Source organism: Xenopus tropicalis, chromosome 4 (assembly GCF_000004195.4).
Source record: "Xenopus tropicalis strain Nigerian chromosome 4, UCB_Xtro_10.0, whole genome shotgun sequence".
Taxonomy (NCBI): domain Eukaryota; kingdom Metazoa; phylum Chordata; class Amphibia; order Anura; family Pipidae; genus Xenopus; species Xenopus tropicalis.
Genome location: NC_030680.2, coordinates 39,178,417 through 39,192,217, shown reverse-complemented (window position 1 = coordinate 39,192,217; position 13,801 = coordinate 39,178,417). Strand labels below are relative to the sequence as shown.

General features: G+C 40.1%; 1 protein-coding gene across 3 annotated transcripts; it reads right to left on the bottom strand.

The window, feature by feature from the left end:
* Nucleotides 1-4,734: 4,734 nt before the first annotated feature.
* rbm4b (RNA binding motif protein 4B) lies at nt 4,735-13,601 on the bottom strand. 3 transcript variants are annotated; one of them, NM_203873.1, is given in 4 exon segments: nt 4,736-5,375; nt 8,272-8,885; nt 10,330-10,752; nt 13,469-13,552. In NM_203873.1, coding segments are annotated over 2 exon segments (1,017 nt in total). In that variant the 5' UTR covers nt 10,742-10,752; nt 13,469-13,552; the 3' UTR covers nt 4,736-5,375; nt 8,272-8,280.
* Between the last annotated feature and the right edge of the window lie 200 nt (nt 13,602-13,801).

The window sequence follows — 13,801 nt, the reverse complement described above, 5'->3', positions numbered from 1 at the left end:
CAAGGAAAGTCACGATACTGAAGCTTGAATGAATCCGAAACTTTTAGTACTCGGCGCAACGGCTACGAAAAAGTCGCGACAATTCGCGCAAGTCGTAATGGCTACGAAAAAGTCGCGACAATTTACGAAAAAGTCATAACGGCTACGAAAAGTTGCGACAATTTACGAAAAAATCACATCGGACGCTTTTCGGACGTTCGTGGATTAGTAAATGTGCCCCTAAATGTTAACTGTAAGTTAAAAAAATGAGAAAATGTCATTGTAGCAGAAAGAAGAGCAGCTCTACAACTAAGAATAAATTTCAAGCCCCATCTGCACTCAAGCTTTGCATCATTATGATATTCTTTTGTAAACTTTAGAGCAGTGATGCCCAACCTGTGCCTGGTAAGCAACATGTTGCAACAAGTTTTGGAAGCTGAGAGACACAGTATGGCTTCCTGCAGGCTAGCAGTCCACATGGGGCTATTAAATAGCCAATTACAGCCCTTATTTTACATCCTCAGGGAACTTGTTCATGCTTGTGTGGCTCACCAACACATTTTACATCTGCGTGTGGCTCTTGGGGAATCCTGTTCTAGAGCATGGACAACACTGATCAGTTCTGGAACATAAGCCATTTACAGGACTAGCTCCAGAAATGGAATCTAAGCCATCCATGGTTCCAGAGCTAGAATTAGAGATATGCAGAGGAGGTACATGCCTAGTGCACACCAGTGAGAAGATACTAGGCACATACTTCCTCTGGCTACCTACCCCTAATTCCGACCCTTCTGTAACTTCACATGCTTAAGGTGCAATGATGGGAGGGCACTAGCACATACCACTACTGCCTGCCTTCCCCTAGTTTTGGCCTGCCTTTAAGTCTGGGGGCTCTGGTGTGTGAGTCAAACACAGGAAGGGGGGTGTTCCAAGTCCAGCCAATGAGACAAGTTGGTGGGGGGTGGAGTTTGTGGCAAGGGCTTGCTTTAGGTACCCGCAACCTTAGGCCTGGCACTAGCAAGCATGGGGATTTATTGTGATGTGTGCCCTTTCCTTTCTTTCCAGCACTGCTCCTTAGCTCCAAAGCTGGAACATAAGCTATTAACAGTCCAGATTTGCATTTCTTTAAGATTCAGATTTTTTTATACTTTAGAAATTCTGTAGGATTTGCTCCATTGCTAACTAACCTACACAACGTATTTTGCTTTGCAATATAAAGTATGCTGAAAATGCAATAGTTTACAGCTGTAGGTCTTAATCCATCATTACACTGGCTTAAAGTATAAAGATAGAAAGCAAAATATTTTCTTTTCTCATTTTGTCTCTACCTGCCACATATTTTGATAGTTAAGATATTTGTTTAATCCTTGCATTTAAAGGGGACCTATCACCCTAAGCAATAATTCCAGATTGTTTTCAATTGTGTTTGTCAAGCAAAATAAACTTTACTTGCACCATATAAATTAGTTTAATCTTATTTTCTTCCGCCTTGGAATTCACAGTTGCAGCAAGCAGGCAGGCACCATTTTGTGGACACTGTTATTAAGGCAAGCTGTGTATCCTGTCAAAATCTTATTTCTGTGCCAGTATGGGGGGACCTGATGCCCATGGCCATGCACTGGTTACAAAATTAGATTGTGAGAAGGGAAGGGGAATGTGAGGAATGCAGCAACATCTATGAAGTTCTGAATTGAAAGTGAAAGTAACTGCTGGCCTAAGGCATAGAGGCAGGGCAGGCAATATGTGATTGACAGTTGGGATTTTCAAATTCTTTTATAATGGGTATGGATGTGTTAATAAAAAAATGTGTTTGGGGTTCATATTTAATTTGAAATGGGCTATTATTATACAGCTTTTTATGCCTGGATGACAGGTCCACCTTAAGCACATTTAAGCTTTGTATCTTGGATAGAAATACGTAATTAACCCCTTTAATCAGAATGCGTACTTACCAAAAATATTTGGTTGTTGGAGGTCAACTTACAGTTAGGGTCTCTTACCACACCTAACGGGCAATGACACAAACAGGAGATTTGTGAATCTACTGCAGGCAGCTAATCTCTGTTCCATGCTTACAAAAACATACACGGTGTGCATTTTAGCCAGTGGGAAGGAAACAAGGGACTTTTTGTAGCCTGCGGTAGCCAAGCTTTATCATGGCCGACAAAACGTCCTGTGTCATTGCCCAGTGTGTCGACAAGTCGTCTTCTTTGCAATAAGCGAGTCAGTGATAAAAGTTTGTATACACTATTTTGACTTTTAGTTTTATTTAACTTTAAACATCAGTACTGTACTGTATTGAATTGTTTGATTTATACAAGTCTCAAACGTTCAGACTTTACCTATTTAGTATTAGCCTGATTGGGAGGCATGGGCCTTTCCAAAGCAGTTTTGCTCATATAATAAAATGTTTCCAGTATATTTTTCTATATGCATTTTTATTTTTTCCCTTTAGTATATGACTAAATACCTAAACCATGTTCCCCCAGGTAAAGCCCCAAAAGTGAAAAAGCACATAAGACCAGCAACACCAATAACAATAATTTGTCTTAAATTACTGTTCTGTGCTGTACATATTTATATATCTTAGAAGCAAAAGTTTTTCTTTATTTGCAATGTGTTTACTAAGCTTGTTTGTGTTTAGCTGTTTTACAGAGCAAAGCCCAGAATGTTAGTTTAAGATGATGGCTGTCCAGCTGAAGGAAGGCCCCTTGACCAGATGAGGCACTCAAATGTATTTATTATGGATAGCAGCATCCTACTCAAAAGGCCATTTAATTCAAATAAATGTTTTAAGTTTTTAAACAAACACACATCCATTAAGTTCAACCTTTTATGTCAATAGGACACCTGCCTAACTGCTATTTGATTCAGAGGAAGGCAAAATAAACTGTTCTCCAATCAGCTTTAGAGGAGGAAAAACCACTTCCTGACTTAAGATGGAAAGAGCTGTTTTTTCTCACTTGTTAAAAAGCCATCCAACCCCTTTTTGAAGCTATCTAATGCAACAGCCAGCATGACTGATTCAGGAAGGGAATTCCATAACTTTTTCACTGTAAAAAACCCCTTTGCAAATATTTAGATGGAGCCTTCTTTTTTTCTACTTGGAATGGATGCCCTTATGTCTGCTGGAAGGATTTACTGGTAGGCCAATACAATTTAATTTTTCTTAACTACATCTACAAACGAGCAAATCTTTACTCTGATATGCTAATGTGTTTGGCCCTTGGGAAAGTCGCAGTGAGGATCGCATCAATGAGCTGATATGGCCCCCGATCCAATGAAAAGTCAAGCCTGTCCCTCGACATCTGGCCATATTTTGGTCAGATATCAGTTGAGGAGGCCTGTCTGAGGGCCCCATGCATGGACAGATAAGCTGCCGAGTTGGTCTTCAGGACCCAAATCGGCAGCTCAGATCTGCTCATGTATGGGCATCTGTAGATTGTAAGCCAATCATGTGTAATCTTGTAAAGCACTGCAGAATGTGGGTACTATATTAGTGAAAAAAAAACCCCATATGCTTTCAGCTCAGTAGTACTGTGGTATAGATGCTGTGGCCCAGTGAGATACAGCTCTAAATAGTAGTCTTTGGCCCTTCAAATACACTTAGAAAAGCAATCTGAGAAAGTTTAACATTTTAAATATGTTTATATCCCCTTTAAGGGCTAGGCTGCTGCATTTCTTCTAAGACATTTATCCCTTTTTTGTAAACTCTTCTACTTAAAAGGATAGAATTTGTTCTGATTTTTTTTGCTCATTGAAAAAAGGTTTATATAGGACAGTGATCCCCAACCAGTGGCTCGGGGACAACATGTTGCTAACCAACCCCTTGGATGCTGCTCCCAGTGCCCCCAAACCAGGTAATTATTTTTGAATTCCTGACTTGGGGGCAAGTTTTGGTTGAATAAAAACAAGATTTACTACCAAATAAAGCCCCTGTAAGCTAATAGTGTGCATACAGGCTACCTAGTAGTCACATCCCTTATTTGGCACCTCCATAAACTTTTATGATGCTTGTGTTGCTCTCCAAGTCTTTTTAGATTTGATTGCAGCTCACAAGTAGGAAAGGTTGGGGATCCCTGATATAGGTATATGCTGTCCCTTTAAAGGGGAACAATGACGAAAATTAAATTGTAATATAAGCTTAATCTCATGGAAATATTAAATGTATTAAATATAATCAAATAAAAATGCTGTTGTTTCTGAAATAATCAAGTTATTTGTCACTATCTCCATCTCAGCAACCTGTCTCACTTCATTCTCTCTTCATGCAGAAGTCAGGATCAGGTTTTGATTGACATTTAGGTCTAACACATCCTTTTATGGGATGCTCCCTTTCTAACAGATGTATTACAGCTAATACAAATATACGACTCAAGCACAAACAAGATAATTGACTCCGGCACACATGCTGCATGTAGAGAAACAGGATTTCCATCAGAGCTGGTTATTTTGAAAGAGTGAACTCTGATGCATCTTCTAAGCAAAATATGCAAACCCCAAAGGATTTATTAAACCTAATTACAATCAAAATCCAACTCCACCTTCTAAATTTTTTTTATTTCAATATGATGAACCTTATATTAAATTTTCATTTTCACAATAGATCTCCTTTACTAATATATGCTTCAACTCTATAAAGCTACCATTATTGTGCATTGGTTCTTCTGCATCTAAAGGGTCCGGGCATCTGCAGACCTTGTAAACTCAAAAGGCTGGAATTCTTGTATAAAAAACAAAAAAAAACCCACTTCAGTCTTTTTAGAGCAATGCTTTATTCATGGAAATAGATGTTCAACGTTAACATATGCTCCACAAAGTTAGACAATACAAAGAGGAACAACGCAACTGCAATTTTTGGATGCGTGTTATCATTATATATCATTATATAAGGGGAAAATATCACAACCACTTTTCTGCTGCAAAGTAAATAAAGAGGTAAATTGTCTACTTAAGTAAATTGCAGTGAAATCCTTTTGTCAACTTAAATATTACTACACAAAATTCTAATATTTGGCTCAGCAATGTTTTAAAGTACACTGCAGCTTAAGTTAAACTCATTTTATCGATAAAAAAAAAAAAAGAAAGTTAAAAGACACTTTACGCCCCTCTATGGAGAAATGGACAGCACTGCCATTAGTTTTCAGTCAAAATGAACTTTAGCCTTTACCTACTACCCTTCTAGAATTGAAAGACAGCCGGCTAAATAAATGTTAAAAAACTGGGTTGCGGAAAGAAAAACTAAAAAAAAAAACCCACAGCTCATATTCTACCTTAAAAAAAAAAATAAAAAGCGAAACATTAGTTGAGGGTTGGCAAATTTCGAAGAACCGAGGTAAGAATTTAATGCAAACGCAACGAACTGCAGACCGCGTCGGAGCCCGAAAATATCTTACCTGGAACACAAAAGAGAACATCAGCAAGATATAACCAATAGCTACACATGTACATTCAAATATGGGCGCATGGCACACGGGGCATTTTGACTGCTGCAGCCCTTTCCTGCTGGCAGTCACTGGTCAGACAAACTAGTGGACAGTCACTAACTGCTTTTCTGATTCTCTCTGAGAAGACGACGGTGATCAAAATGCTCTGTGCGCCAGTAGCCTTAGAAAGCACTACACATACAAAGCGGGAAACACGATACTAACTTCTAACTTCCATATGGGTTTTCAGAAAACATACAAATGTTTTTTTTTTACAATATACTTTTACTAAAACAAGTGTTATTTCTGTCTAAATAATGTCCAATATAAATAATTTGTTATTGTGATTCCTGCAAAGAGCACAGCCATGTTGATTGGCGTGCCAGCGGTGTATTGCGAATTACTAACTTATGCTGGGTCAAGTTAGAACAGTGTTTCCCAAGTAGCGGGGGCTTAGCACAGTGCCAAAGGGCTCAGCCTGCAGGCCAGTCAGGGTAAGAATTTGGGGGAGTAGTCATTTCATCTCCAAGATACACCTGAAAGCCAAGCTTGAAAGTCACATTGGAGTGAATAATTTTTTGCTTAAGGATTAAGGAAATAGATACGCCTGTCATAGTGGTTTTCTAGTAAAGTGCAAGTGCTATAAATTATCAAATCAAGTATTCAAAATTATTGATTTAAGAAAAAAAAGTGACCATTGCCTTAAATATTTCCAAATTGTGCCCTTGAATTCAAACTTATTGCTATCCCGACCCAAGGGATACCCGAGCGGGAAAAGATAGACATCCAAGGGCTGCAGCCTCAACACTTTCTTTTCCCTATTACTGAGATAAGAAGGCTAAATATCTTATAAAACCACAGACCCAAAAGCCGGTAGAAATAATAAGGACAAGTTGGAAGATCTTAGAAACAATACGGCTATTATATATATATTACGCTGCCACAACCATGTGACCTGTGCTCTGATAAACTTCAGTCAAACCGCCCCCCAGCAGCCAATCAGCAGAACAATGGGAAGGGAACAATATAGCAGCTCCCAGTAGATATCAGAATAGCACTCAATAGTAAGAAATCCAAGTCCAGCTTGGGACTCCTCCAGTTACATGAGAGTAGGAAAAACAATAGGTTATCTGAAAGAAATTCTAATGTGGAGCGCTGGCTCCTTCTGAAAGCTCAGACTCAGGCACAATTATCGTTATTGACATTTATTTATAAAGTGCCAACATATTCCGTATCGCTGTACAATACATGCACTGAGATGGCGCCTAGACACCAATATTACAACTAAAAAACAAATTTTTATATAGTAGAGTGTTGGTTCAAGAATAGAATGTTAAATGGTACAGTGAATTATTTGCTATGTAAACAGTGTAATTTAAAAAAAAAAAAAAAAATGTACACCCAAAAATCATGACAGAATCCCTTTAAAAACATCAATCTCACCCATCCGACAAATGCAACAATTTCACATTGTATTTATTACAAAATCTCAAACTGAAAAATATTGCTTACATTTTGGACAACTCGCATTGACTTCTACATGAACTTACAAACTTTTGGATGCTGAAGTTTTACATTAGAATAGTTACAATTTTTGCGCTTCCGAACATTTAAATGTAGGAACTATAATTTGAGAGTTTTAACTCTGAATTCGAATAATAAATCAGCCCCAAAGTCTCACTGAATGCCAAATATTTTTGCAGTGTGATATTTAAGCTATGGGAATGCTGGGTCACTTCCCATAGCCAGAAACAATGTGCACACAAATTTTAAGGCCAGCACACACAACAAACTATGGGGTACACAAAGAATTTTGTGTTACTACACTCTTTTTGCACACAGTGAAAAAGAAACTAGGAGAAAACGTTGGCAAAAAGCCCAAAGCTTATTAATTTAGAGCTCACCTCAAGCTGTATGTGCCCTATTAGCCTAGTGAACCTGTGAACTGCAGAAAAAGAACCTTCTTTAAATTTCCTCCCACCATCCGTATGTTAAATGCTTGATTTAAAGCTTCAAATCTTTCCTTCCCATAATTCAGTCATTAGAAACATCACTTACCTTTAATCACTAATATAAACCTTCTAATTACCTTGTATAGTATTGTAAAAGAAGTCATGCCTTTGTAAAATTAAGATTATGTTAAGAAACCATTCTAAAAAACGCAAATATATACCACACAGGGTAATAATGCTTTATTGTGCACCCCAGTAGTAAAACTGTACTTTGTTTACAGTGCAACATATCAGGCTCCTCCAACAAGAAAACCTTTATTCAAACTTAAAGGCTTCTGCAACATAAAAGATTTAAAGGCAAGTGAACACCCGGAGGTGAAGGGTACTCAGAGTAAAGATATACCTTGAAACGTGTTCCACGAAGCTTTGAATCCATAAGGAGAATTGCATCACCACCTCTTCATGAAAAGAGAGTGCTGTTAATCACTTACAGCAGACCAGACTATGCTGATCATGTGCAATGCCAATGGTCAGTAGGAAATAATAAAAATGTAAGGGTCAACTCGGTTGGCAGACAGCCCTATAAAAAGTACTATAGCTCATTTGTAGCTTAGTCTTTTGTCTTGCTTTTATTTTCCCTAATATGTTCTAGGGAGATGCATTGCGCTGTTACTGAAATGGAAAACGGGGGTAGAAATTAAAAAAAAAAAAGAAAGAAGATTTTTAAATGTCTGGAATGTCTGAAGAATCCAAACTGCATCTACTCACAGCATAAGCATTGTGGGCATCATGGAAGACGCAAGAATACTAGGGGAGGGGAAAAGGCCTAGAATCCGAAAAACCATAAAAGCATGTGAAAAGGAAGTGCTAATAATTATAGAAGCCAAAAACCTCTACAACAGGAAACTGCTCACCTTCACAGATTACAAATATTGCACCCGCTCATAGTAGGACTCTCTGCTGCATCGAGGGTCATCAACGAAGGGACTTCGCATAATGGGGGAGAGTCGGCGCTCGGTTCGGTATATCTCCATGCTGGAGGAAGCAGAGGAGGAGCGACGTAAAGGGCTACGCTCACGCGGGTAATAGGAGCTGGGGAGTTCGGGTGGAGGGGGTAGTAAATGCCTCTCATATGGGAAAGATTCAATCCGTTCCCGGTATGATACTGTGGTGGCTGCAGAAGGAAGAGCAGTCAGCCGTCTTTCAATTAAGGCATCATAGGAGGAGGGCCGCACACGGTAGCGTTGGTAGTAGTCAACGATGCTAAACCGTTCTCGCTCATCATAGAAAACACGGTGAGCATAGGCCGTTCTGTACGCAGCAGCTGCGCTGCGCATGGGGCCATAAGGATCTGGAAATGATTCAGGGGGGTAGCCCGGCGCCTGTTCCAGCTCCTTGGTCATTTGGTCTAGGGGGCACTCTTTGGACCAGTGGCCCTCTTTTCCGCAACGATAGCATCGAGTCCTCTCTCCCATCCCCGGGGTGACTCGCAGACGGCTTGTTGAGAGCTGCACATGCATCCGTTTGCCTTCAAGAAAGCACACGCGACAAAGGTTGGTGGTGAGATTTAAGGGCACTTTGCCCCTTTCTCACTATAAAATATCTAAGACTTAGCTATTCACTGTAAATTAAAAGAATATGTACCATCCCATTAACAGACAGAGGTTGCAGATGTCAAGCTGCAGCATAGGAAATAAACACTGTAGATGGCAACATTCATTACTTCTAGAATTTTAAATCATAGCAACCATAGGACTCATAATTGTCGATAATGCTAAAGCTTTTTTAGCAATTAAAAAAAAAAAAATGCAAACATGTTTTCAGCACTACAGATGTTTACAGGGTACTTGAAACTAGCATTTAATATCAGCATAATAAATCGAGAAGATTTAGAAAATATACTCTATTTCACATGCTTGAGTAAAAAGTTTACTTATACTGAATAGAGCAAAAGAGGTAGAGATTGTTTTCATTTGACACTTGGTTCCGCAGCCTGACATTTAAGTCAGTGTATGGCATGAAACTTGCTCCACTGTATAATTAACTTCTTATCTACATTTCACTGGCAAGGCAGAAGTGCAGTCACATAGGCCATTTCACTTGATACCAAAAGCTCTCTAGGTCAACCCAGAAAATTTAACACCAGCGTATTTTCGGCATTTATAGCAATACATGTTTGAGGACATCATCATGCTGTGTGACACTGTCCTCTCACCAAGGGCTTACTCCGCCTCGTCTGCATATTATAACATATTATAACAGCCAGTATTGGCAGGTAAAACCAGGCCCAAAAAAAAAACAAAAAAACCCAAAGCTTGCCATATGTTGGGATCTTAATTCATTAAAAACCCAATAAACAAATAAATTGGATGAAATGTACATTAGGGTCAGCACTTACCTTTTTACCAGGCATCACCTTTCATTATCTGTTTTTTAATCACTATTCTTTCAATTAATTTAATTTCTAAAAAAAATAAAAAATTGCTGTGTAAAGCCAGCTGTCTGTGTACCCTACCCACTGAACTATCAGAGCTAGTAATTAAAATTGTCATCTTCAAAGGATCCCAGCTACAGCAGTAAGGGGTCACAGTTGTACTTGCTGTGTGCCAGAGAAAAGGGCACTCTATTACAATAACTAGCCATTGTGCTACTACCCCCTTCTTCTGTATGAATGAAAAAAACAGTACTAATGATTTTACAAACTTGAACTGGAGCTTGTAGCAGAAGACTTGGCATTTTTAAGTAATCAAAATGCTCAAACAGTGTGTGACACATACTTATATCTGTATGTCATCTGCAAATTAAAAGGATTAGTTTACCTTTACAGAAGGAAGTTTTTTCTGTTTTCTATACTTTATCGCTTTCTAAAACTGAAAAACATTGTTCTCACAGAAAGGGATATTTTAAACAATTTTACACATCCTGCTCTATGAACATTCTAGTCCTCTTTCCAAAACTGTGGTGGGTTTCACCTTTGAATTCAGTGTTGTCTAGGTTCTTTATGGCATCCAGTGCTTCAGCCGACCTCTCCATGTGGACAAAGGCATAATCCTTAACAATATCACACTCCAGCACAGCACCATACTCTTCAAATTTGGCACGCAGCTCCTCACTGGTGCAACTGGTGCTGAGGTTGCTTACATGTAGCTTAGTCGAGGCCTTAGGCTTGCCTCTACTGTGTTCCACATTGATAGGAACGCTATGTAGCTTGTAATGGTTTAAATTATGCACAGCTTCATCTGCTGCCTTTCTGTCCTCCATATGGACAAAGCCATAATTCTTAATGATATCACACTCTGTCACACGGCCAAATTGCTCAAACAATGACTTCAGCTCTGACTGCGTGGCCTCAGGAGGCAGATTGCCAACAAATAACTTGACCATAACTTCACAATCTGAAAATAAATAAAACAGATTTCAGATGTCATCAAAGCAACAAATAATTCTCACAGGGGCTCATTTTGCAACTCTTGCCAAATTGCCAAAGTGCAGTAACCCATAGCAACTAATCTTATTACAACACTAATTATATTTAATTCATTATATTTAGAAAAAGCCTTCTTACCCATAGAGGAATGTTTTAGTGACAGTTTTCATTTAAAGCAGATGTCCACGTAAAATATCTCTTTGCTTAGACTTACATTTAAAAGACTAATTTCCCATATACATTTTTTCAGATATATTAGTGGTTCTATAAAGTTATATCTTAATGGATTTGCATCCGAAAGCCAAGTGTGTCTGTCTCCTTCTATTCTTTGCACTGCTGGTTTTGACCCTTTATGTAGAGGACGCTATGTGATAACCAAAAGTTAAGAAAAAATGAATCCTCCTGCACTCTTTTGAAAGATAGAATATGACAGCAGAAAGGGATTAAAACAAATATATAGTTTTCAATTGCAATAATGTTTACAAAAAAACATTTTAAACATGTTGATGGGTTTATTTGGCCAGGTAGATAACGACTTGTCTTTATGTGATGGTTTAGGCCAGTGCTGTCCAACTTCTGTTGTACCGAGGGCCAGAATTTTTCCGACCTACGTGGTGGAGGGCCAATAATGGAAGACAGTTTGACCACTCCCCTTTTTGAAACTGCACCCACTTGAAACCACACCCATGTTATCACATGACCATACCCATATTAATGGTTGTAGTACAGCAAAAACCTGCCATACTCTTCCTGCCCTACCCTGCCTGTGTGCCATACTCTGCCTGTCCTACCCTGCCTTTGTGTGTGCCATACTCTGCCTTCCCTACCCTGCCTGTGTGTGCCATACTCTGCCTGCCCTACCCTGCCTGTGTGCCATACTTTCACTGTGTGTGCCATTCTTGGCTGGTTTGTGCCATACTTGGCCTATGTGTGCCATACTCTGCCTGCCATACCCTGCCTGTGTGTGCCATACTCTGCCTTCCCTACCCTGCCTGTGTGTGCCATACTTTCACTGTCTGTGCCATTCTTGGCTGGTTTGTGCCAAACTTGGCCTGTGTATGCCATACTCTGCTTGCCCTACTCTGCCTGTGTGTGCCATACTCTGCCTTCCCTACCCTGCCTGCGTGTGCCATACTTTCACTGTGTGTGCCATTCTTGGCTGGTTTGTGCCAAACTTGGCCTGTGTGTGCCATACTCTGCCTGCCCTACACTGCCTGTGTGTGCCATACTCTGCCTTCCCTACCCTGCCTGTGTGTGCCATACTCTGCTTGCCCTATGCTGCCTGTATGGAACACACAGGCAGCCTACAGTGACACAATGCTGGCACTGCTCCTACAGTCTGCACAATAACTATATATTAAAAAACTTTTTAATTGCAGTACCACCTCAGTATATGTTCTTTTTGTGGTATGCAGGGATTATTTGTGGGTTTCTACTGCTCCAGAGGTGTGAACAGTGGAACAATGGGGGTGATAACAGCCTGAGGTGTGAACACTGCAGGGGGTGAACAATGCAGAGATTAAAAGGTGTGAACAACACAGGGGATTACATATTTAAACAATACAGCCTGATTACAGCCTGAATCTGAGGTGAGAACCATGCAGGGGGGGGGGGGGCAGTTAATCACAGTACTGATACCATTTAAAGTTTACACAAGAGTAAACCATCAAAGCAGCCAGACAGGTGGGGGGCCACACAGAGGGGGGTCGCCAGTTGGACAGCATTGGTTTAGGCAACTCAGTTACCCAAAAGGGCCACTAATGTTTAACCAAATTGTCCAATAATCTGCTCTCTTGTTAGTCAAGTAAATTGGGCGTATCTATCTGCTCTCTAGCAGCTGTCAGGATGGCCTATTGGCTTATGATAGCTATAGATGAATTCATCTAAATTACAACAGATAGCTTAAGGGTGAAGACACACGGAGCTACTTGTCATGGCTACTAAATGAAACAAAATACACTGCCATAGACAATAGTAAGAATTTCCTCTGCTAAAACATAGACATTTATCAGTAAATGATCAGCACATTCTATTTTAGTAGTACAGACAAGTAGCTCTTGCCACCGGTCTGATTTTGACCCAATATAGCCTAGTTTTTGGAAGGGCTGTCTAGGTCAAAACCTCCTGCCCGGTTTCCCAATGTAGGAAAACCATCCAGGACTTCCCGCCCACATCATCACAGCCCGCCTCCAATGCCCCCTCCCCCCTCTTTGAGAGGCAACTTCAGGAAAACGGAGCAACATGTATGCCATCCAACCTGCGATTTATATTTTACCAGTAGGATGGCATTGTGGGGAGATTAGCCGCCTGCAGTAACAAAGATTTGTCGCGGGGAGACTAATCTCCCGTACCGTGTGCCACTACCCTAAAAGGGCTTATATAATATTTGGTGAAATGGCAAGGCATACAGTGATAAAAAGTCCTCAATACATTTTTACATATGGCTTTCATTTTATCTACAACCCTTCAAAAACGTAAGAATAGAACCCAAAGGTCTATTGTTCAATCAACTGCAGGGAGCTGCTAAAAGCTGTGCATTTCTACTTCATGCAGTTACATTAAAAAATAAAACAGAAAAAGGGAAGGACGCTGTCTTCAGGAAAATGATTCCTAGAAGACAGCGGTTCTGCAATGCACAATAGGAGATCACTACTACATTAATATACTTATCACGGTGATTTAACCTGTTGTTTCTCAAAGGACGGTTCTTCGGCTGGGCCACCCTTAGCCACAGACAGTCGCCAGTCAGCCAGTCCGGCACACCCAACTCTCCAGCCTCAAAAAGCCGACAAAATGGAAGCTTGCCATTTGCGACGCACAAGCCTCCGAACTGCACCGATCAACCTGATTGGACGAAGAGCAAAAATATCTGCGTGGCTATTGGACTACAGAGTTGTCAACAGAAACGTCATCAAGAATAAACCGAACAGGAAGTTAGCGTCTCCATAAACGCTAAAGAAAGGCGTCCTGTAAAATGGCGCCCGTAATAACCAATTAGCGCCATTTCTGCTGCGGGC